The 25244-nt window shown below is 39.4% G+C and overlaps 1 protein-coding gene across 5 annotated transcripts; it reads left to right on the top strand.

The window, feature by feature from the left end:
• The first annotated feature begins 980 nt into the window (after positions 1-980).
• Positions 981-23850, top strand: odad2 (outer dynein arm docking complex subunit 2). 5 transcript variants are annotated; one of them, XM_026180224.1, is made up of 23 exons: positions 982-1122; positions 1732-1979; positions 2242-2399; positions 2750-2954; positions 3091-3197; positions 4831-4967; positions 5333-5446; positions 7516-7646; positions 8115-8246; positions 8391-8522; positions 8650-8803; positions 9207-9353; positions 9694-9903; positions 10792-11025; positions 13021-13131; positions 13243-13397; positions 16282-16462; positions 16555-16616; positions 17255-17369; positions 18889-19077; positions 19287-19508; positions 20130-20277; positions 23609-23850. In XM_026180224.1, the coding sequence occupies exons 2-22, from the start codon at positions 1756-1758 to the stop codon at positions 20253-20255; spliced, it is 3246 nt and encodes a 1081-aa protein (XP_026036009.1). In that variant the 5' UTR covers positions 982-1122; positions 1732-1755; the 3' UTR covers positions 20256-20277; positions 23609-23850. The 5 variants fall into 5 exon arrangements, with proteins under 5 accessions (XP_026036011.1, XP_026036009.1, XP_026036008.1 ...); XM_026180226.1 differs by lacking the exon at positions 23609-23850 and having other exon boundaries at positions 981-1122; positions 7519-7646; positions 20130-20497; XM_026180223.1 differs by lacking the exon at positions 23609-23850 and having other exon boundaries at positions 20130-20497.
• Positions 23851-25244: the final 1394 nt, after the last annotated feature.

The raw sequence follows: 25244 nt of genomic DNA on the forward strand, positions 1-25244 counted from the left end.
CATCTCAACCTGGTTCGGGAACATCACCATGCAGGACAGACGACGAGCTCTACAGAGGGTTGTGCGATCAGCTGAGCGCACCATCCGCTCCGAGCTCCCTGACCTGCACTCAATCTACAGCAGGCGGTGCTGGACCAAGGCCAGGAAGATTGTGAAGGACCTCAGCCAACCCAACAACAGACTGTTCTCTCTGTTGAGGTCAGGAAAGCGATTCCGCTCCCTGAAGACCAACACAGAGAGACTGAGGAGGAGCTTCTTCCCGCAGGCGATACGGTCTCTCAATCACATCACCACATAATACTGACCCACACATATGGTTCTTACACACACACTGGACATTCCGGACATTTGTTTACACTAGTGGGCACTTCACAACTACACTGCGTGGTCATCTAATCAAATCACTCACTTAGTCACACGTCACTTAAATAAATCACTTTTAAGCATTTTTGCACTGCACAAGACACTTAAATATGTGGATTGCACAACCCTGGACATTACATTTCTTTCATTACCATTTATTACTTGTACAGCTGCTCTTATTGTTCTATATTTCTTCATATATTCTTATATATTTTCTATATTGTGTATTTTGTTGTACAGTTATTTTATTTTTAACTTTCTTTTTTTTTTAATTTTCATATTTATTTCCTATCCTATTCATAGTCTTTTATTTTAGGTCACGAGCAGTTGTCTAAGCATTTCACTGCATATCGTGCTGTGTATGACTGTGTATGTGACAAATAAAATTTGAATTTGAATACAGTAAGTGATTGGGTCGCAGGACATGACTTGTAGGCTCCTAACATGTTCACCAGCAGCTGAAAAGATTGCCAACTTCAGTAAGTGACAACAACAACACTTGACACCACCTTTCTTCTTCTTCTTCTTCTTCTTCTTCTTCTTCTTCTCTATATAAAAAGTCGTTTTCTATCGTCATGTGTCAACTGAAACAATTGGTTTTGTGAATTTTGACTTAACTCGCTTGCCGTTTCGTTTACCAGTGTCATGGCAACAAAAGTGGGAGGGGCACTTACTAGAGCCGATAGTGGTCTTGTTTCTATGGACACTGTGGTTGACTAGCTACCAGTAAAGGTGTTGTAAAGCAAGTTAAAATACACGGTAAGTTTGTACTAATACAGGTAAAAAACAGATAGTCATAACTTCATGACAGACAGCGGAAGAGACTTGCTTCATGGTGAATTAATGAGGAATACCTCGGTGTGGTTTCAGTTGTTGTATCTAATATTAGCTGAAGACCATCGGCTTTTCTAATAACGGGACTCTGTAGCATAAAAATACGCTTAACTGTAGTCACTCCTGTCCCAAGAAAGTGTGCTGGTGCTCTTCACAGTCTCGTTAACGCCGTTATTATAATACATTACTTGTTTATTTTTGCATTGCTGTCCTCTAGCGAGTTTTGATTGTTGGATATGTCTTTCTTTTGTTAAAGTTCTGCAGCTAACACAGACGTAAGGGTCTGGCTCTCTAGATTGTATTTAGCTATAATAATGATGGGAGGAGGGAGGGGATTATATAGTGTATATAGTACATGCCATTTATTTGAATGACCCACTATGGCCATCATGATACCAGTGCAAGCATCTGTCTTCTTTTTTTTTTAAATTATCCATGAATCCATCCAGAAATATTTATTTATTTCCTGTCATATCCAACAAGCAAACCAAGACTTAAAAGGCTGTTTTAAATGGTTCCTTTGTTAATGTTAAGTTTTAGAGTATCCCAGACACAGCGATGGGGATATCATTGACCAGGGCTGCCCAATGGACCATGGTCAGCTCCAGTACTGCAAAGCTGGCATCCACACCAATGAATGAGTCCTTGTTGAAAGAAATCCTGCACTTTGTGGAGCACTTTAGTTCCCAACACCCACAGGAAGCTGAACATGTGTTTGAGGAGCCACTCCAGTGGAGTACCACTTTAGTGCCGTCTGATTTCAAAACAGACTACGACATCAGGTTGGTCTAATCATGAAGTGGGCAGCTGGCTGGCTCTCAGTATTATGTGTCTGTGCAGGATTTGCTGTCACCATGGTCTCCAAATGTTTTTACCTTAGACATACTCAAAGCTGCATGTGGACTGTAATTAATTTGTTTTTCAGCTTCAGTAAGATTGAGAACGTTCCACTGTATTTCATCAGAAGTACAAAAACAAAGACTCAGATCTCCATTAAGCATTTCAGGCAATTAAAGTTTCTTTTTTGTTTTATTTCCTACTCAGTGACTCAGATGTTCAGTCCCACGAAAGAGATAGTGAGGGCCATCCACTCCTGCAGCTCTCTCCACCGACTGTTTATGTACGCAGCTTCAGCCAGCTCTCTAAACTGCTTCATCTGGCAGATGATAAGAAGTTGGCGGAGGTTCGGGCATGTCTAGAAGGTAAATTTGAGTCCAATTTGCATCCTAAGCAGTCCAACCACCAGCATTCTTCCATAACCCACAGACTTAATGTGTTTGTCCTCCTTGTTACTGTGTACAGCCATCCAATTATGCCACCATTGGTAATTCTTTCTCTGAACTAATATATATTTCTTTAACAGATGGACACATGATGAATATAGTAATACTTATTTCATACTGCCAGTGGATTTGTTATGGAGAGATAATATTAGCTTAGTTTTGAAAAGAAACAAAGTACAGTCAAAGCCAGCTGTTTTTATAGTTCAGAATGAATCCAACTCATAGCATTTGAATTTGAATCGCTAAACCTCCCCTCTTTTGTTGTTCAGAAAACAAAGAGCCCCTGGTTAAGATTCTTGGTAGGAGCTTTTCCTCTGACCTGGCGATAGAAGCCCATGACGATGCAGTAAGTGTGGTAGACAGGACGAAGGAGGAAGGCTTATCTAAGGACTTGGAGGTCAAGGTCAAACTGTTTCAGTTGTTCCAAGACATGGACAAACAGATCCTTGACAAGCTTCTTAAAGACATATCAGAGTGAGTGCTCCACAATATTTCCATTTAGACATGTTCAAGCACATTTGAAACAGCCTATCTGATTGGACTAGGAAGCATATTGAAAAAAGTAACTACTAATGAATTATTGTTTTGTTTTCCTTAATATTCACAAAAGACAAGTAAGGCTGAACCCCAAAGCAGTGAAGAATGAAGTGGAAATCCTTCAAATGTTCTGCGGTGGAGGGGATAAAGGGCTGTTGAAGTCGCTGCGATACACATCAGGTTTGAATCAGTTCCACATTTTACTGGAATACGAGGAAAGCAGTCACTGTTAACTCTAATGCTGCATAAAAGCTGTGTTCTGCTGCTCTCAAAGACATGAGAGACAGATTCCAGTTTACAAAGTCATTTTTCAGCTCAGGTATTTTGCTTCATTGCATTGCATTTAGCAGCATGCACACATAATGACACATTTTATTCTATTCTACAGAAAAAGCAAACAAACAAAAAAAACCCCATTCAAATCCGATTTATATTGCAAGTATAACTATAGACATCATAACCAATGATATCATGCTGCACTGTTAGATGTCAGTAGATTAGCTACTGTAGGAAACATCAAAAACATGAAATTTAGACTGGCTGCACCAGCTGGTGTGGTTCAACTACTGTTTGCGTAAAAAGAAAATTGTTACACACTATATTTTTACTTTAATTCAAAACAATTTATATAGTGCCAAATCACAACCATCACCTTTATTTTGTAAGCTAAGCACCTAAAATAATACAGAGAAAACCTCAACAATCAGACAGCCCCTCTATGAGCAAGACAGCAGAGAAATTTAAGTGTTTTAATATATTAATATTTCATACTTTAAGGCTGCCTGTTTGTTTAAGGGAGATGAACAACACATTATAATTTTGCATAATTATATCACAGATGATAGACTAAATAAATAGATTTTAGGTAGATGCTTGTGCATTCTTAAAGTCCCTTCACCTAATTTATTTAAAAGTATTTTATAGCATATAACACCTTTAACTCCAGAAAATCATAAATCAAAATATGGATATTACCTGTCCACAGATTCATGGTGACATAGCTGCTCTTTTAACTGTTTGGTATCTTCGCTTTGTTTGGTTGTTGTTGAAATGGTTTACATGATTTTCTGGCTGAGATTCGGAGGTTTCTATGGACACTACTCACGTCGGCACTTATATTTCTGACCTCTTGTTATAACCGATTAAACGCGATCTCCTCCCTTTTGCCCCCATTTTTCTGGGCATGGGTGCTTAAAAAAAACAAACATCTGTCTCCTATTTTTGTGTCACATAGGAAAGAAGCATCAATACCTGATAAGAGACTTATTAATTTGGCCTTGCTGTGTATTATTGTGGTGTTTGGTGCAGTTTTCTTGTTTTGTGGGGTTGTTGTTTTTTTCAAGTGGAGATGAATATCTCTAACAAGTTCATTTGTTCACATTTGCATATCTTAATTTTTAAGAGAAATGTGTTTGAGTTTGTATACTATATGCATATAAGGCAACCATTTCCTTTTTCAGTATTTTTGTGTGGTGCATTTTTCTCTGTTTTAACAAGAGGCACAAAGTACATTTAAGTCGACCTAAGATGGTTTGTTTTAATTTTTACATGGTCTTACTGAGGTGATGCAAAGTGAAACAGGCATTCTTTTTTTTTGGTAATGTGCTGGAAAAGCTTGAAAATGGACCTTGAAAGTGCTTGAATTTGATGCTCAAAAATGCGTATGAACCCTGGTTAGAACCCTAACTTGAGTTCAGGAGATGAGGCTTGAAGCTGAATTCTTTTTTTCTGTGAAATAAACTCGAAAATCAACGGACTGTACCTTTAACCATTTCCAAGGTTATTAAGTTGGCTTTCTTGTTTTTGTTTTCAGACTTTCAATTTTCAAATGGCTATCGTGCCCCCCTGTGGAGACAGGTGCAGGGTGACATTTGCTACCTTGTGATTGAGCCCTGTGACACTGAAACCCTCTACATTACCTGTAGCACTGCTGGGAGTTTTCTCAATGGGGTAAGACTAGAAGTGAAAGGTACGGAAGAGGATTAGGGCCACTGGAAAAAAAAAGTGGGCACGTCTTTTTTTTTCTTCTTTTCCTGAATTCTGAGAAAAAAGTCAGAATTCTAACTTTTTTCTCAGATTTTTTTTCCAGTGGTCCTAATCCTCTTCCGTAGAAAGGCAGTGTGGTCCACATTGTGATCTTTTATATTTCTATGTAAATATGACTTAAAACATAATCATTTCATTTTCACACAAGCTTTCAGATATGTTCTAACCTCAGCTCAACTGTAACTTTAACTAACAACAGCTGACATGTGAGCCACAATAAATTGTGGTTTTTGGAATAAAAAAAAGTTAATTTAACTTTGTTTTCACAGGGCATAAAACAGGAGGGGGAGGAGAATGGATATGAGCGAACAAGTGATGCTTATGAAGACCTGGTAACACTTCTGAAGAGCAGATCTCCACATTTTGCTGATAAAATAAACCAGGTAGAGTAGAATTATAGCAATTAACATAAACATATTAAGGTGTGTCTTTTTTTTTGCTGTGAATTGTAACTCTCTAAGCAAAAGTGTGTGGGTTCTCAAATGCCTCTTTGTCTTATGAACCTTCTCTCTAATCCTGTGATTTTATGACTGATGCTGTGTGATTCATATCTGTACACAGAGTTGGGATTCTGTAATCCAGGCTAAAAAATTTCGTTAGAGACCAAACAGACAGCAAAGCAGGGTATGCTTCTGGACATGACTTCAATGACTGAGCAGTTGTTAGTATATGAACCTGCAGTGTCCCTGTTTTTTTAACTTTTTATCAGACTTTGCTAATCAGTCAATAGTCTGCACCAACTCCCAGTTTATATTAGCATGTTGTACTACTCTCAGCCATTTAAGCTGAGTGAATGAATGTGAATTTTTTGCAATAGTGCAATACTATACATCTGTATATATGCCCAGATATACTGATGATAAGTGGACTACTGGAACTACTACTTGTCCATGTATGCCTTATACATGGACAAGGACTGACAACACAGAATTGATGGATGCTACTATTCCAGCCAATGCAGTAAGAGATCAGTTATCTTTAACACATGTGGGAACTATGGATGAACACAAAAGCCAACATCCACACTGCCCAAGAAGCACCTGGCAGCTCACTGCAATGACATCAATAAAAGATGAAGCTGGAGTTTAAGAGGCTATTGCACAGTGGAAACAGTAGTGAGCAATATGGACATAATGAACCAACTGTAGTAAAAGAGACCAGCAGAATTGAACTAGTTGATACCCAGCTGCCTACAGGGACAGAAGGATCTAATCTTTATCAGAGGAAAAAGATTGTGCCCAACCTCAAGTAGCCACTCAACCAAGAGCAGGAGTCCCCGGCTCACTGGCAAAATCCCATCAGTGAGGGAACATTACATCACCAGGATCATTAGCGAGGATATCAAGATGTCATTCAGACTGGGAACGTGTAGGCGAATAGCTGCAAAGAGAGGGAAGGTGATCCAAACTTGCTAGAAGATAGAATATCAGATAAAAAGTGCAGCTGCAAGTACCTTCTTATCCCACAGGCCAGTGGGAACTGAGGTGAAGTGAAGGCCTGCCATAGCCAAGTACCTCTAGAAGGTAAAAAAGGTTCTGAAAAGCAAACTGAACAGCAGGAATAAGATCATATGCTGATAGGGCATATGTATTGATGGAATAATAAGCTGGCCACAGGAGGTGATAGGTGGCATTGATGCCAAGACATAAAAAACTCCTTACAGTGCATTGAGGTCTCCACCTGAAGTCCGTGAAACCAACCCCCCTCTCTCTCTCCCTGCTTTCCTGTCTTTCTTCACTGCATCTGTCCAAATAAAGGCTAAAAGCAAAAAAAGGACAGCACAGAGACATTGTGTATAGGAAACATCTGTGCCGCATATGGACTAGACGTCCCCAAGTATCAATGGGAGAAACCACCAAAGTTGGCTGAGAACAACAGGGCTAATTTCCTGTAGTACTTTTGAGTTCCAGGCAGACAAGTACGAATTTGTCCATTTCTCATATAGTAGAACTGGAGAAAGTTGGTTAGCCTAGTAAAGTCAAACTGTGGGTTTGTATATTGACATACGTTTCCAATAGCACTTTGTGTTTTATAAAACACAAGCCAATGAAAAAAGCAATTGGGCATGCTTGGCTCTAGCTAATGCACAAACACAGCCCAAATAAATAAGTCCATATATTGTTGAGTACGGGCTCTTATGTCAATTTTGTGTTTTTAATTATAACTTTTTACTCTTTCGTGGTTTTTATATGAGTCTTCCTTGAGTGGCATGACCAAGACTTTGTCAGACATAGAGTTGCAAAAATGGATGGAAAATACAGCACGCTGATTGACAAGAAGTCAAAGAAATGCTAATCAGCTTAATCAGAATAGCTTTTTTTATATAAGCAAGAATTTGAGAAATGTACAGTCAGACTACAAAGCACTTTACAGTCAAATTTCGCTTGTTTTGTTGCAAATTGGAAGAGGTATTTACACTCATTCTTCAACTTCTCGCTTTCCCCCTTACCAGCAGGCTTCTGCAGTTCAAGAACTATCAACAAAAAAGGAAAAGACTGTGAATGAGCAACTACAGCTTGAGCTGCACACAACACGTAGGAACATATATGAACCAAGACCAAGTGGTATCTTGTCTACATGTGGGTATGTGATGATTCCTCACTTAAGAATTCTTCTGAATATTCATTGCATTGCAGGTATTCTTCTTGAAGAGCAGATGAACTTTGATGACCATGATGCCAAGTCTTTAATGCATGTGTTTAGTGTATCTGCTAAGATGTTATAAAAACATCGTTATATGGTTTAGAAATTCAAGGGAAACCCTCTTTGCTCTCTGCTAAACACAAAACTTAGGAATAAGTATGAGAAAAGAATCCCCAAAAGATCTATCAAATTTGGTCTTTGATTGATAAATAGATCTAGCAAGGGCTGAGCTGTTGCAGCTTTACCTCAGGATATTTGTACCCATCTGAGGAGAAACTGGTCTTTTTAATCTTAATTGCTTAAAAAATGCTGAACCCTGTCCTGAATTGTTAAATAATGATTATGCCAGAAAAATGACCATCTCAAAATAGAAGTAGGTATAATGAGTCTTATTTCACATCATTACAGTAAAACAGAGGAAAATAAAGGCCATAAGAGTTCTGAAGAGGAGGAAAAAAGTCTTAGACAAGGAGCCAAGAGCAAAATAAAAGCAGAATTCTCTGCATCTTCTTCACCTGGACACATGTCCTCCCAAAAACGGTAAGATCTCTTTTGTCAAAACCTACAAGGGTTCCTTCTTGCACTGCAGCTGGGCTAAATTAAACTAAGCAGAGGTTAAAAGTGCAAGGGATCTGATTGTAGCCATGAAGCAGCTATAATGACTCTTATTTCACCTCATTATAGTAAAACAGAGGAAAATAAACCCCTTAAGAGTTCTGAAGATGAGCACAAAAATCTAAGACAAAGAGCCAAGAGCAAGACGAAAGCAGAATTATCTGCATCTTTTTCACCTGGACACGTGTCTTCCCAGAAACTGTAAGTTTTCCTTTTAAGAGTTTCCTCTAGATCTGCAATTGGGGTAAATTCAACCAAGACGTTAGACATATAGGGTTTTGATTGTATGTCTAATTAAAAAGGCAGAAGTTGCTCTTGTGTATTTTAGGAAGACATCAGCAGGAGCCCTGCCAGGGGAACTTTTCAGTGAGAGCTCCACTGAGAGTGAAGAGGAAGAGGAGCAGCCATATCGCCATCCAGAGACTAACACAGACCTGCCCTCTGAATACTGGCAAATCCAGAAACTGGTTAAGTATCTCAAGGTATGATAAGTTCACTCTGCACAACAGAAGCAAACTCAGGTTTCACAAAAACCTCTTTGTGTGTGTGTGTGTGTGTCTGGACGCCACACAGCACAGTTATTTATAGTTTGCCCAGTAGTCATTTTATAATATCATTACCATTAGATGCTGAAACCTACCATGAGCCAAACTGAACACCAGGAATTCAGCAAATCATTTTTTTTCTATCAGTGTTAACCAGCACAACGCTAAACACTTAAAGTACAAGGCTGTGGCATCAATGAAACAGCTCCAGCATGTGTAGCATTATGAAAAAAAACAACAGAGTAAGAGGGAAGAGCAGTATAAGAGAATGGAGAATTCTTAATGTTATTTCCTCCTCTCCTACTTTTTAATTCATTTGTGTTTGAAATTATTGTTTCAGGATGGTGACCAGATAGTCACTGTTGACACTCTTTGTGCCATGATGGACTTTAATTTGATGCAGGAGTCATGCCAAATGGCTATCCAGGACACAGGTGGCCTTAAAGTCCTCCTTAACTTGCTGGATACAGATGAACACAAATGCAAAGTGAGTTGCCATGACAAAGTTGGACCTGCATGGCCTGCTGGCATGAACAGAGCTGGCCATGTGTGCCAGCCTGTGTTTTAGTTTCAGAAACATGAGTGCAAGGTAGAAAGCATGCTGTTTAAAAAATGGGGTAGCAATTATTCTATAGCATTCCTAATGAGATGTGTGGGTTGGTGCTTTTCAACTGGGTTGTACTGCAACATTTTATCTACTTTTAGTGGAAAGTTTTGCTACTTTTTTGGCTACTAGAGACCTCTTGTAGGCATAAGTTTCTTTATCATAAAACAAACATAATTTTTAACTGGTTATATTTAATATTAATGTGTGTTCTTGTGATTAGATCGGATCTCTAAAAATACTGAGAACCATCAGCCACAACTCGCAAATCCGTCGGGTTATTGTTGACATGAAAGGCGTGCAGAGCATAGTGAAGATCCTGGACTCACCAGTCAAGGAACTGAAGGCCTTAGCTGCCGAGACCATCGCTAACGTGGCCAAGTTCCGCAGAGCAAGAAGAAATGTCAGGTTATATGGTGGTATCAATAAACTGGTGAGTGTAAGCACAGTAAAATGCAAGTTCAGAGTGTGACATGGCTCAAGCTCTACAATCCCATGGTGAGGAATGCAGCAGGAAAAAACACTGCAGATTTGAGCCTGATCTTTCTGTACTGGTAATAACGAAAAATGTCCAACAGTGGCAGATTTTCCTTGAAAACACAGGTCAGCTTATTTATGATGTAGTATTTCTTTGTAATAACCTCAGAAAACCTGAAAACTTTGAGAAAAATTCTGTTTTATTCTGATGAAATCCATATATTAACATAGTTCAAAGGTTTTTTTTTGTTGTTTTGGCTTCCTTGAAGTAAAGAATTATGTTCCCTTTTCACACAATAGATGCCTGATAGTGGTCATCAGTTTTTTTTTTAAATTAGAAAGTGGGTGCTGGGTACCAGATAGAATGTCTCCTACATCCTCTGACCTGCATTTGTGATTATTGATGGAGGGATCTTTGACTGGACTGCCTTCCTAATTTAGCCACCATGTCTTGTTTATTTTGTTCAGCTCCAAATCAAATGAACACAGAATGATGGCTTTAAATGGTCACACTGGGCTTTTCAGCATCAACATCTATCCTGACAGTTTTCCACTCCTAACTTCTCTGTTGTTTTAATTCTCCCTGAATGAAATGTTCTAGTAACAGAACTTTAATCCCACCCATCATGACCAAAAATGAGCTATTTCCATCTGGAACCATCAATTATTACCCAAATCTAGCAAATAAATTTTTTGAGTTTAGTTCTTGAATTTGTGTTAGGCTCACAGATCTTATATGTAGAGAATATCAGATTAAATACAGAGTGTGTTTGCTTGTCTGCACACAGCTTCATCTGTGTGTTTATATACATGTAAGTTTTGGGGTGTCTATATCTCCAATCAGGTAAAGCTGCTGGACTGCCTTCCTAATTTCGCCAGCCTTACTCCCAGCCAGGAGGAGGATATAGAGGTGGCCTGTTGTGGGGCTTTAGCATTATGGAGCTGCAGCAGGAGCACCAAGAACAAGAAGGCCATTCGGAAGGCTGGGGGTATCCCTCTGCTGGGACGCCTGCTCAAGTCTCCACTTCAGAAAATGCTTATTCCAGTGGTTGGCACCCTACAGGAATGTGCTTCAGAGGTGAGAGGGGCCTAGGATTGACAACAAGTCGTCAAATTAAAACATCTATTCAAAGTGTTAAAACAAATACTGCAAATCATTTTTATTAAATGACAATGCCAGTAATTTCCCTTTCTTTTTTATTGTAAATACATTTATAGAACTGATAATAGTTTTGCATTTTCTAATTAGTTTTTATTTTTATTTCATTTTAACTTTAAAAAAAATTAAAATTTAGTTTCAGAGTTAACTTTCTTATTTACATTTTCTTTGTTGTTGTTTTAAAATGTTTAGTTTTTAGTTTCTGCTGGTTTTCTACTAGTTTCAAAGCTTGTGACCATAGGTGAGGGTAGGGACGTAAATAGACCGGTAAATCGACAGCTTTGCTTTCACATTTAGCTTTCTCTTGACCACGACGGACGAGTACAGCAGCCGCAATCTATTTGTCAATCTTCTGCCCCTGTCTTCCCTCAATCAAGGGAACAAGAATCCCTCCACTTGGGACAGCAACGAGCCCCTTATCTGGAGGGGTCAAAATATTTACCCTATTTCTGCTGATGGCCATGGCCTTAGACGTGTAGGAGTTAATTCTCATATTCACTGGTTCATGCTCGACTGTGAATTGCTCCAGTGTGAGCTGGAGACCACCGCCTGCAGCCAACAAGACCACATGAGATACTGGGTGCCACGAACCGTAACTTTCCGATGCTTGGTTGTTCAAACAAATTCTGTGCTTAAAGGTTATGAACAAAATGTGTGACATAGGAGAGCACTGGATGAGCACAAAACAATTCTGACTTATTGTCATTCTTTCCTTAACTCTCCCCACAAAGTTGGAAGCATGAACTTGTCAGAAATGCTTTGGTATGCTGAAAATTTTTTAATTCCTTCTACTGGAACTAAGGGGCAAAGCCCAAGTCCTGAAAAACAACCACACACCATAATCCCCCATCCACCAAACTTTACACTTGGCACAGTGCAGTTAGTCAAGTATCACTCCAACCACCAAACCAGACTCTTCCAGCCAGAGAAGCATGATTTTTCACTCCAGGCATGCTTTACAACATGGCATCCAACACTTTGCATTGCACTTATAGATGTAAGGCTTAATTGGAGCTCCTCGGCCATGGAAAACAAATCCATGAAGCTCTCTATGCACTGTTCTTGAGCTAATACCACTAATAGTTGACTGTCGGCTGTCTAGTAGCTAGGAAGTATTCATGGCTGGACTTGTTGCACAGGTGGCATCCTATCACAGTGCAACGCTGGAATTCACTGAGCTCCTGAGAGCAACCCATTCTTTCTTTCTAATGTTTATAGAAACAGTGTGCATTCCTAAGTGCTTGATTTTATATACCTGTGACCACAGAAGTGATTGGAACACCTACATTCAGTGATTTGGATAGATGAGTGAATACATTTGGCAATATAGTGCAGGTCCAATAACAGAACACCATTTGGTTTTACTATTGTTGCCTATATGAGTGTGGAAGTCTCCTAGTAGGAAAACAGAGGCTCCAGACAGAGCACTGTCGAGCACACCACCCAGCAACTCCAAGAAGGGTGGATACTATGGGTACACTGGGTACTCCAAGCGCAAACAACATCCAGGACCTATTCCCTGGCTTGCAGGTGCAGGGATCAAACGCTCTTGTCCACTGATTAAAACTCTAATTCAAGGATGCCCACCGCAGCCCACCACCTCCCATTGAAGGCAACTCTAGACTAGAACAGAGTCCAGTCCTTCTCTAGGAGACTGGTTCCATAGCTCAAGCCATGTGTTGAGGTGAGGCTATATCTAGCCAGTATCTCTCAACCTCACACACTAGTTCAGGCTCCTTCCCCACTAGAGAGGAGACTGGGAGGCTGGGACTCAGTCGCCAGCCTCAATAGCCACCAATTGGTCCTCCATGGCCTTCACTCTTGGCTGCTGCCTGAGACACACTGAGCCTAACCCTACAGCACCTCATGGTTCATTCATGGTTATGTGATCTGTTTATTCTTGTGTCACTACAGGAGAGCTACAGGAATGACATTCAGACTTTAGGCATGATCAAAGATTTGGTCAGAAACCTAAGCAGTGACAACGATGAGCTACAAATGCACTGTGCCAGTGCTATCTTTAAGGTACCGTGTTTCTTGTCTGTGTCTTGGATCCATTGGAGAATAAAGGATTTGGACTAAAAGAGTTCTATACAGTGTTAACATAGCTCTCACTTCTTTCTTTTTGCTCTGCAGTGTGCAGAGGATAAGCAAACCCGTGACCTGGTGCGCAAGTATAAAGGTCTGCAGCCACTGGTCTCACTGCTGCATAAAGCAGACAACAAGCAACTTCTGGCTGCTGCTACCGGAGCAATATGGAAATGTTCCATAAGCCAGGAGAATGTAACTAAGTATGAATACCTCAGACAGCACAGCGGTACCACTCATTAACACACACAGATTTTAAAAGAGAATATAAAAGAGACACGAAGAACAATGTATTCATAACTTTTTAGTGTTCCTTATTAGATGTAACAGATTAGTATGACTTTGACAAATCTCTTGATGAAATAGTTTGATAGCAGTAAAACACTGAATCGTCCACATATGCCCATGCCTTTCGAACATATGTTTGCCAGAATGATGCAGTCTGTGAACACATGAGTAGCAGCGGTGGATATAGAACGCATCCTGCCGACTTCTGTGCATGAGGGACATTATACCATCACCACATGTTATTTTTATAGATTTCAGTTTTTTCCACAGCTAAACAAAAGGATCAGCGTGGATGCTGATTGCATAGACGTCAGGATGTGTTGGTTATTCCCTTCAGTTTAGCAAATGAACTCATAAGCTAGTCTGTTGTAATAATTGTTATGATTTAAAAAAAAAAAAGTACTATATGAAGTTGAAAGCTTTTTCCTGAGGTGAGAAAATGCATTTTTTCTTATGTGTAGTTCAGATTTTAGTGGAATTCTAAAAATAATTAGAAAAAGGGTTCAGTAGCACTCACAAGGCTTTCTGCACTTCATATATCATAACTGACACAATGAAAGCTTAACTGGCCATGACTAATTTAGCAGCTTAAAACACTTGTTGTCAGTACAGGGTCTCTGCCTCACTTAATGAATTGTCACACTATAAAACAGTTATCCAGCTACCGATAATGATAATAATAATAACAGAAGAAGCGCTCAGACAGTGCAAACCTCAGCCAAGGCAGCTCACTCTCTGGGCTGTATTTACTTTCAAGGAAACAGTATTGTTCCTATCGTTTTCTTTGTTCTTTGAAACTGAGGTCAGAGGTCAAATGTTACATGATATTTGGATGAAAACTATAAAGTAATATTTAGAATTCCCATATGCCAGTATCACTTCCTAAATGTTTCCACTACAAACAATGGCAGTAGAATTTTAAGCAGTTTACGACATAAAAGACATTTTATGAACATTTGACCATGAAAGAGAGGTGAGAGGTCCAAAGTAATGTGATATTTAGAATCTCTTATATGCTGTTATCATACAAACAATGGCAGTAACAAACATAGTTTTAAATAGGTCTTTGTACGGTACTTTCTCTATGTTGACAATACACTCTACACTTGAAGCTATTTACCAATTTTTGACCAATTAATGATCAACTCAACCTTTGAGACCTCGGAGGATGTTAGCCAAACTTTAATGGATAGTAAACATGACCCCACTCTACAGCCTTAGACATTTTTATAAGGATTATAAAAACAATTTTAGTGTTTACAGAAAGAATGACATGCATGCATGCACACACGCACAAACACTTTCACGTACATAACCTCCATGGGAGAAGAAATGATGCCATTAATCTTATGTAAAGCACATTTAGTGACACTACAAAGACTAAAAAACACTTTGGTTGTCCTCACTCTAACTTTAACTTATCACAAAGGTTGACAGCGTTCTCTCATTTTGTGGTTTGGTTTCCGTGTGTTGTGTTATGTTGTGTTTTTTGGATGACATGCACAGCTGGATATGAATGAAGGTGAAATTGGCCGCCTCTTCGGGAGGAAACCAGCATGATGTACAGCAAATGTTTTTAATTCCCACTTGAATGTGTAAGTGGATCTGTTTTTTCGAACTCTCTCAGGCTTATCACTTAACCTTCTAGGACCTGGCGTCCACATATTTGGACATCACATTTTGGGTTATTTAGACCAAAATACTCAATTTTGCTCGACAAGGGCCTGATATCCACTTACAAGGACATTATACTGCTACTGTTCTATCAAAATTTTAAACGAATATCCTCATATGTGGCTCTTATTTTTCTTAAAAACAAAAATAAGGCCCCAATGTGACCAAATATCAAAGAGAAATGAAAAATGCATGCCGTAGAGGAGTGCGGGTCTTAGGAGGTTGAAATGTCTAGGTCAGGCAAAAGTTTGGAATGAAGCGACAGAGCCATTACTGTCAAAAAGGAAAGGCTGTTAATGGTAACAGGGTTTTAGGGGCATGCGCTCATTTCAGAATCAGTCACAGGCTGAGTGGCGTACTGAAATGACAATCATTTTTGAATATGTTTTGTTACAGGAGTATTGAGAGGGAAGTCGACTTTCTTCTCTTTTCCGTCATTAAGTTCATGGTCAAATGAGACCCTGTGGCCCACTGCAAACAACAGGATGTTTTTTTCTTTTCTGTGACTGATGATTTACATGGTCTGGACAGCAGCACATATTAGCCATTTTCTTGATTAATGATAATACAGACATTGATTCCATGGTGCAGTTAAAAGGCAAAACTGGAGCCACACAGTGTGCTGGCTGTTGACATTTTACATTTATTTTTGACTTGGTTTTCTTCCCATTGTAGATATGCATGTGTTTTCCTAGTATTTCATGCTGGATTTAGTCAGAAACGGCATGAAAGGAGAAGGGGAGTAGAGGTGGGTTGCAGTGTGGCTTGCAGATGCAACTAAGTCAATGCTAAGTTTGAGTAGTATGCCCTGCATGGGGTTCTAGACATAGTGATAGTCATCAGTCTGTTGTTCAAACCACTTCACACCGTGGTCCAGACATGGTTCAGACTAGTGAATGGATTAAAAAGTGAGATAAGAAGTACTTTATTCATCCCCTGACTTTCCACCTATGTATTTTTTTGCTGCCAATGGTAGCACAAATGTTTACAGTTCCCAGTCTAGCACAACCTGGTAAACACTACTAAACTCTTAGTGTTGTTTTACATTCTTTGGTTAATATAATTAATTGCTAAATTATTCTAAGTGATATCATACAACCCCAGTTTTGTCTTCTTTCCTTAAAGGTTTCAAGAGTACAAAGCCTTGGAGATCTTGGTGAATCTACTAACTGATCAACCCGAAGAAGTCTTGGTCAATGTAGTGGGAGCCCTGGGAGAATTTGCCCAGATACCTGCTAACAAGGCTGCCATCCGTGAGTTTGGAGGCATCAAACCACTAGTTAAGTTGCTCACAAGCCCAAACCAGGTATCTAGATTTTTTTTCTATTTTTGCATTAATGGTGATGCCATGTTTACAACTTGCTCCTTTACCGATTCATCTTCCTGTAATCTAACCAGGCGCTGCTTGTGAATGTTACCAAAGCAGTGGGTGCCTGTGCAACAAATAAGGATAACATGGTGTAAGTCTGTCTCTTTCTGTACATCACAAGTACAATTTACACAAGACAAACTGCCTGTTAAAATGTGATGTGTCTGACTCATATATTCATACACTCACATATTCTTGACAATACGGTCATACCGTTTTACAAAAGAATGACATCAAGTCAAGGATCTAAACACGGTATCATTAACTGGTCATGCATTGATGCTTCAAGAAATCTCCTGTTTTTTACATTTGTAATTATGCAGGTAGGTTACCCTGTTATCCCCGGCTTAATGACAGGTTTTAAAAGCTTTGTTTATTGTACCTGCTGTGTTAAATGTGGTTGTGGTTTAATTCCCAGTGTTTTACTATCGGCCTGCAGTCACTGTTAGGAGGTGAGCTGGTCAGACTAACATACCTAAACCTAAATACAACTTAATGTCAGAATTCACGTTGTTAGTTATCTATTAGTGCTAACTAACAATAAACCCATTACATGTGTTTGGGATAAAAAGCCCAATAAAAAATTGTTAGTATGATAAAATATAGCCAGTTACTGTGGGGAGTTTCACACAGTGGGCAAAATGTGTTTACAATTGTTTATTTGTTTGTTCATTCCGTCTTTCATTCCCTCTTTTCTCACAACACTTCCATGTCTTTCTCTCTCTTCAGAATCATTGACCAGCTTGATGGAATCCGTCTGGTGTGGTCGCTGCTAAAAACCCCCAGTGCAGATGTTCAGTCTAGTGCTGCTTGGGCTCTTTGTGCATGCATTGAAAATGCAGAGGTATGTATTTCTTTAGTTGTCTGTGACTTAAAACTGGGTCTTTTGTGTCTCCTGTTTGTGTGAAGTGAAGCACATATTTATCCTGTAAACCAAAGAGTTCTGCAGTGTTTTTGCCAGACTGAGTAAATATCCTGTGGCATGGCTTCTGATTTCCCAGCTGAAAATCTTCTCTGAACATGCTACCAGCTCCAGAGGCACACAGTTGGGGTGGCTGTAGCTCAGAGGACAGAGCAACCATGCACAGAATAACATTATATTCATTTGTAACCGTGGTATGTTAAAAGCATAGAAAACATATAAACTTATGAAATGCTGTAAATTAAATATTGATGTACCCACTGTGTCCAAATCCAGTGGACTACCACCTTTAAACCTCTAGCTCAGCAGTTTGGACATTTTTGTGTTGTTATTGTGTGCCAATATTTGAACAAGGTTATGCTAAGTTGTGTGGTTAGCAAGGCCAATCCATATTTTGGACCAGTGTAGATTCCAGTTAAATTGAGCTTTAACACAGAAAATAATTTAAGCATCAGTTACTCGTGTTGTTTGTCAGAGTCCACTTCAGTGATTTGAAAGTTGATAGATCGATAGATCGATTTATAGATAGATAGATAGATGATAGATAAAAATTAAAATTAAAAAGAAAAAAAATGTGGAGGAGTTCAAGTATCTCGGGGTCTTGTTCGCGAGTGATGGGAGAAGGGAGCCGGAGATCGACAGACGGATTGGGGCTGCAGCTGCAGTAATGCAGACGCTGCACCGGTCCGTCGTGGTGAAGAGGGAGCTGAGTGTAAAGGCAAAGCTCTCAATTTACCGGTCGATCTACGCCCCTACCCTCACCTATGGCCACGAGCTGTGGGTAGTGACCGAAAGAACGAGATCGCGGATACAAGCGGCAGAAATGAGCTTCCTCCGAAGGGTGGCTGGCCTCTCCCTTAGAGATAGGGTGAGAAGTTCGGCCATCCGGGAGGGGCTCAGAGTGGAGCCGCTGCTCCACATCGAAAGGAGCCAGCTGAGGTGGTTCGGGCATCTGACAAGGATGCCTCCTGGGCGCTTCCTGAGTGAGGTGTTCCAGGCATGTCCCACCGGGAGGAGGCCCCGGGGCAGACCCAGGACACGCTGGAGAGATTATATCTCTCGGCTGGCCTGGGAACGCCTTGGTGTTCCCCCGGATAAGCTGGAGGAGGTGGCTGGGGAGAGGGAGGTCTGGGCCTCTTTGCTTAGGCTGCTGCCCCCACGACCCGGCCTCGGATAAAGCGGATGAAGATGGATGGATGGATGGATGGATGGATGGATGGATGGATGGATGGATGGATGGATGGATGGAAGAAAAAAAATGTAAATGCTTGCATTCTGTTTTTATTTACATTTTAAAAGGCATCCTGATATTTTCTGGAAACAGGGTCGGGCTTTGTTAGTACTTATTCACTGGATCCACTGGACTGGATTCTTAGGACTGCTCCCCTATTGATCATCTTCTGTGTTCATTTGCAGCTAATAACAGACTTTTTGACTCTAGGATGCAGGAGAAACTGCACGCTCGCTCATCGGTGGATTCCAACTGATTGTTAAATTGCTGAGCTCAACAAACAATGAGGTGCTGGCAAGTATTTGTGCTGCCATCTGCAAAATAGCCAAAGATGAGGAGAATCTGGCAATCCTCACTGATTTCGGGGTTGTCCCATCGCTGGCCAAGCTGACTAACACAGTAAGAACACCTCACAGCTGGAGAAAAACAACAGGGTTGTAGTGTTGTTGTCAGTATTCATATACCGTCTTTATGCTGAGTTTAGGTGCTCTTTAATCACTCACTGCTGTATGAATCCAGCTAATGAGGGGTGCATTAGTAGACACAACTTGTTCTGGGCAATGTAAAAAATGCTGTCTGGGATTCAGTAGCGTCTTATTTCTCTCCAGACTCATGACAGGCTCCGTCACCATCTTGCTGATGCCATCGCACAGTGCTGCATGTGGGGCAGCAATAGGGCATCATTTGGTGAGGCTGGAGCTGTGGCACCACTTGTGCGTAACCTTAAGTCAAAAGAAGGCTCGGTACAGCGGAGCACAGCCATGGCCCTGTATCAGCTGTCAAGGAATCCCAACAACTGTATTACCATGCATGAAAAAGAAGTAGTTCAGGTCAGTTACAGTGCTATGGTACCTAGATATCTGACTCCAAAATTCAGTCACATTCAAACTGCTTTTTTGTTTCCTCCATTTAGACTTACATTTTTATTAGATTTTTTTTAACGGGTGGTAAGAATGTGCCAATTTAAGAAATACTTTTTAAATCTGTGTCTATGTTTGCCCTTATTAATGTACCAGTTAAGAGTTGCAACACTACTCCATAATGTATATTTGGATTTTAATCACATGAAACACAAATGTTTCACACACACTCCTCGACACTGAGCAGACTGCTTTTGTATTTTTCTACAAAATAATGTGGTTATAAGTAGAAGAACAGCAGTTTTTTAGATTTTAACCGGACTTATTCTGTAAGTTCACAGCTTTTTCATCCACAGGCTAGCTCACTTCATCTTCTGGTTTTTCTGGGAAAATCCTAGGAATGCCTTGCCTCTGCTTCTTTGCTAACCACACCGATGTGTGGACTGGTGTATTATAATGCATCTCATGCTTTGAAATGTGATGTGTTTCTGGTGTTTTAATTCAGTTTTGAGAAACACTCTTTAGTAAATGAGATTTGTTGGGAATACATTCTTCTGCTGGTTGTCAGCTCTGTCCTGTATACTTCCACAGCCACTGATCCACATGATGGGATCCGATGACGAGGAGCTTCAAGAAGCTGCTGCCGGCTGTGTGCGCAGCATCCGACTACTGTACATGGCTAACAGGAATGCTGAGTTATTCACTTTTAGAAACTGATCACAGCAACACCCCTGGATATGTAAGAGGGACTATACAAAAATGATCAGCGCAGTTATGTAATGTGTTACTTTAAAGAACTGTGTTTTTCCAGGCTTATCAAATTTCGTTTGGACCATTTAATTGTTAGAAAAAAAATTCCTACACTTTCTGCTCTAATAACGAAAGTGTTCACTGAACTGTCTGAACTGTCTTTCAGATATATTCTATCTGTTGGTTTCAAATAAACTGCTTTACCTTGATCGACGAGTGTATATTTGTTGGCTTTCTTGTTTCGATTTCAACAGGGAACTTTGATCCTGAGCTCCTACTTTACAGCTCAGGTGCCTACAACAGAGTATTAGGACCGATTTAAGAAAAAAATATGTTCATTTTGAGAAAAAAGTTGAAAGTTAAATGTGGATATTAAAGTTGTCATTTGAAGTCAAACAACTGCCACAGCTGCTTGACCCTCTACAAAATGCCTCGTATTGATGAGGTAGTGAAAACCTTGATCAGTCATCTTATTGTGTCTTGTGATATAGCATACATGCTCTTTACTGCATGAGGCTATAACAGTGATATCCTTGCATCTGTTCATTGCCAACCATTTCACTTTGTACAAATCCAGCCAACTCTTCAAGTTTGAACATAATCTGTACTCAGGTCTACTAATTTATAATTACTCAGGCTTCATTAATGACTAGTTATAATATTGCTTTGCAGTATTATGTTCCAAACGGAAGGACTAAATACCAGCCAAAGGGGGTTTTCACAAGCTGGCAACTCTGAGTAGTATTTCAGACTCAGGAGGGAGCCGGGACAAGGTAACTGCGCTCACACTGCAGCAGGAATGGAGCCACGTTACTGAGACTCAGGACAGGGATGATGTAGAGGACAAACATGTATACAACTTTGAACGAACTGGACCGAGTTTGCATGGCTCTTTATTCTCACCTGTAACCCCATATAGAAAACTAAATGTCATAAATGGTGACACAGGTTGGAACTTAAAAATACTGCTTGGGTGTTTAGTTTCTGTACTTTTGTTGCACGGAATTAGCGCAATGTTAATGATGAAAGCTCAAAGGTGCTTCTCTTGTCAGGACAGATTTCAGTATTTAACTAGAAATTACAAGTTGAATAGAATAGAATTGAAGTTTACTGCATTGATGCGCACGAGTCACATAACATTTATTTAGCCACTGTACTCATAATTGATCTGCTGTCTGCACGCGTTCTTCACAGGGATGGCTGTGGCTCAAGTGGTAGAGCAGATCAGCTACTGATCGGAAGGTCGTTGGTTCGATCCTTGGCTTCCCCAGTCTGCATGGCGAGTATCCCTAGGCAAGATACTAACCCCAAATTGCCCTCCGATGTGAATGCAGGTTAGTTTGCACTTGTGTATAGAAGTGCTTGTGAATGAGCCATGTTGTATAGAGTGCTTTGAGTACTCCGGGAGAGTAGAAAAGCACTATATAAGAATCAGTGCATTTACCATTCACAGGTGAGACTGAGTCCTTTACAGCTCAGGAAAAGCAGACTTCGAGAAAGACTTTCATTTAAGGGCTCACATGATAATGAATTCATAGGAAATTCATATATTGTCATTTTTCATCTTGTGTAATTTCACTTTAGTGATCTTTTATGAGTTGATGTTGTAGCTCTACTCACCAGTCATAAATAGTGAGGAGGTAAAATTATTAACAAGATAATCGACCTCTGTTAGAGTAGCGTTCAAGTAGCTGCTCTGCTCTGTGTTGGTACAGGGCATTGACGATGATAACAGTGGGTGGATTATATCCTAAAAACGTAGTTACCGCACTTTTAGAATGACATCTACTGTGAAGAAATCTACTCCTCACTACTGTATCATCTGGACGTATCGTAGCGTACGTCCAGATGAACAGAATCAACTTATATTTGGACGACCTAAATCCATGACAGTCATTTTGGCAGTAATGCCATGACTGGAATATTAGCTTCTGTTTTTTGAATGCAAAAAAAGCATTTGAACTACAGACTGCATTTGTAGGTAAACAATACATTTTATATAGACTATATCGGTAATGTAACTTGCAATACAAAGTTATGGGAAGCTTAAACTTAGTTTCAGATTAATTAAATCTGAGACTAAGTTTCATTGTAAGCTTAAAGTTTCAGGTTGTCTAACTAAAAATATAGTATATAAAATTGATAACATTTAAAATATAGTGAAATAACACAAGCTCTAATAGTGGCAATATATTGTTTGTTGTGCAGCAGAACAGTGTCCAGTATGTTGGCTGATATATTTTTTGTTTTGAAAATAAAATTTGGATTTTAACTCCATTACAAGAAGTGTTGTTAATTATTTTTGAATTATATTTGCAGTGTTAATCTAGAAATATGAGAAAAAAACATCATGTGATCTAGTTGCATTTAATTTGTGTAAGAAAAAAATGTTTTCTTTTAATTTATTAGCACTTGGTGTTTAGTGGGTATACAATTGGTATTTCACACTGAGATTAATCGGGTTATTCTTATTACTGTGTACTTGCAATGACTAAGTTGTCCTAACTTAGTGATCTTACGTTGGACTAGACCTTACAGTGAAATGTGTGCTCCTCTCTCCTTTTGTATACATTTCTGTTTTTGTTTTTTAAATTGCTGCTGTCTTACAATGAATATTTTATTCCTGCAGTTGGTGTGAAGCATCCTCAATTTCGTTGTACATGTACAATGACAGTAAAGGTCTCACCAGGACTTGTACATGGGGAGTAAAGTCAAAACGGCAGCTTTGTTGCTGGAAAACTCTAATACAGACAACAAAACCAAAAACTCAAACAGCACAGAGAGGGTGTATGATGGTTAAGCCAGTACCGTGACAAAAGGGCTGTTCTGTTCTATTTACTGGGGACATTTCATTCTTGCATGTACCAACTTCCTGTTTGTCATTCACAGTAAAATAAAAACGCACAATTTAATTTCAGCACTTTTGTCATCACAGGTTCACACAGAAGCCTCTTCACCAAATGACCAAGGAATAAGCTCAACACAAACAAATTGGCCATATCGAGCTCAACAATGTTTAATGTCCTAACAGGTGATTCTTTGAGACCACAGATTTTCATTCATTCATTTTTCACAGTTTATTGTTGTGCTACGAGAAGTGATGAGTATACTTTTAATAATCCAGTAATTAATCACAGAGCTGGGAGATGAATTGAATTATGATTTAAATCACAATTCTGGCTTTTAACAACCAATTAAACAAGCTCATTGGGATAAAAACTCATTTGAATCATTCATCAGCTTGCGTTCCGTTAACTTTGAAGATCTCATTTGTTCATATTTTTTTTGCTTTGAATCAACATCTCCTCTTTCCTTTACAGGCATCTCTTTCACCTCTCCCTAAAAGCCAAAATTTGCTCTCAGTTTAGTTCAGGTTGAATAAGTGAACGTGCCTACAGAGCCGTCATGGTTCATTACTCAACCCTTTGGCCTGAGACATCGATCAGTGAAAACTGTGGGCCAATAAGGAGCGTCACATGCCTTCTGAAGGTGGGTGTCATGTTGAAAAGGAAGTGTATCCTGTTCAATGTCTATTTTAAAAATGTATTTATTTTAAATATATCTACATTTCAGAAAATCTCATCATTCGAAACTGAGTAAATCCAAAATGTTTCACTTAATCACTTTGTCAAAAGATTAAAATTTCTTGTATTTAATCTTCCAAAATTTGGTGCAGTTATATTCTTGTCTGGTAACAATAATAGACTCAGCTGGCTCTTTTCTTTTCTCGCCTTTAAAAAATGCTACATTGTCTTCTTCCACACATAAATCAATGTATGTTTTGAAATAAGTCAGATACAAAATATCACATTCTGCTTTATTAAACGGTATTCTGCCATGTTCAGATTTTTGAAAGGTTTAAAAATAGGTTACACGTTTAAATGAAACACAAAGTTGGTAAGAATGAATTTGTTCAACTCACAGACAATGAAATCAAACAGAAATCAGGGCATGAAATGTAAACATTTTTATTGACATTAACTTGAAGCGCTGAATTAGTTGTGTTTTCGGTTCAATTCAGTTCACTTCAATCTGTAAGGGAAAGTAAATGATGGTCTTTTCACACTGTAAGGTTTCCTTACAGTAATACACTGTAAGGAAACCTTACAATGTATTACTGTAAGGTTTGGTACCTTCCAGTGTTAAAAAGAAAACCCCAGCAGACACACCCCTCTGAGCAAGCACTCGGCGACAGTGGGGAGGAAAAACTTTCTTTTAAGAGAAAGAAACCTCCGACAGAACCAGGCTCAGTGAGGGGACGGCCATCTGTCGCGACCGGTCCGCGGAGTTTCATAAATGATCCAATTAATTAAAGAGCCATTATGATTTTAAAAATGGCTCCAATTAGTTTTTAAGAAATGTTTTCAGTTGATTTCCCTACATTACAGAAACCTTATTGTGTCTTTTGCTCCGGCAAAAAAAATTGCGTGCAGATGCTAAAAATTGGCGGATGGAACCCGGTTTCTTAGATAATTTTGCTATTTGGTTTTTGAACACGTCCACGATTGTTTCCTCAACTATTGGGTACTGTAACTGCATGAACAGGAGAACGTTCTCAGGCGTTTTATACTTTTTGCAAAGAGATTTGTAAACCAGCTTGCTGAGGTTTTTAAAGTTCTCCAATGGAACTTTAACACATTCTTCTTTGAGTTCTTTCCAGACTACAGTGGTAAATCTGTTTTGGATGGCTTCAATCATGTCTGGGGGCATGAAAATGCCTGCCTTATCAAAAGCACACCTAATCACGTCCCCATTACAGAGTTCCACAGAAAGTCTGTATTTTTCTTCTTTCTCACGTGATTCAACTTCACACGTGTCTGTTAATGCCAATAGGTGTTGTTTGAACACACAAAAAACTGTGGTGTCACTCAGTGATTCATCTAAAGCAGTTAATTTTTCATTTAGATCACTGAAAATGTCCTTGGCAACCTTTTCCAGCACTTCTGGGCCTAAAGG

This window comes from Astatotilapia calliptera, chromosome 9, assembly GCF_900246225.1.
Source record: "Astatotilapia calliptera chromosome 9, fAstCal1.2, whole genome shotgun sequence".
NCBI classification, from domain to species: domain Eukaryota; kingdom Metazoa; phylum Chordata; class Actinopteri; order Cichliformes; family Cichlidae; genus Astatotilapia; species Astatotilapia calliptera.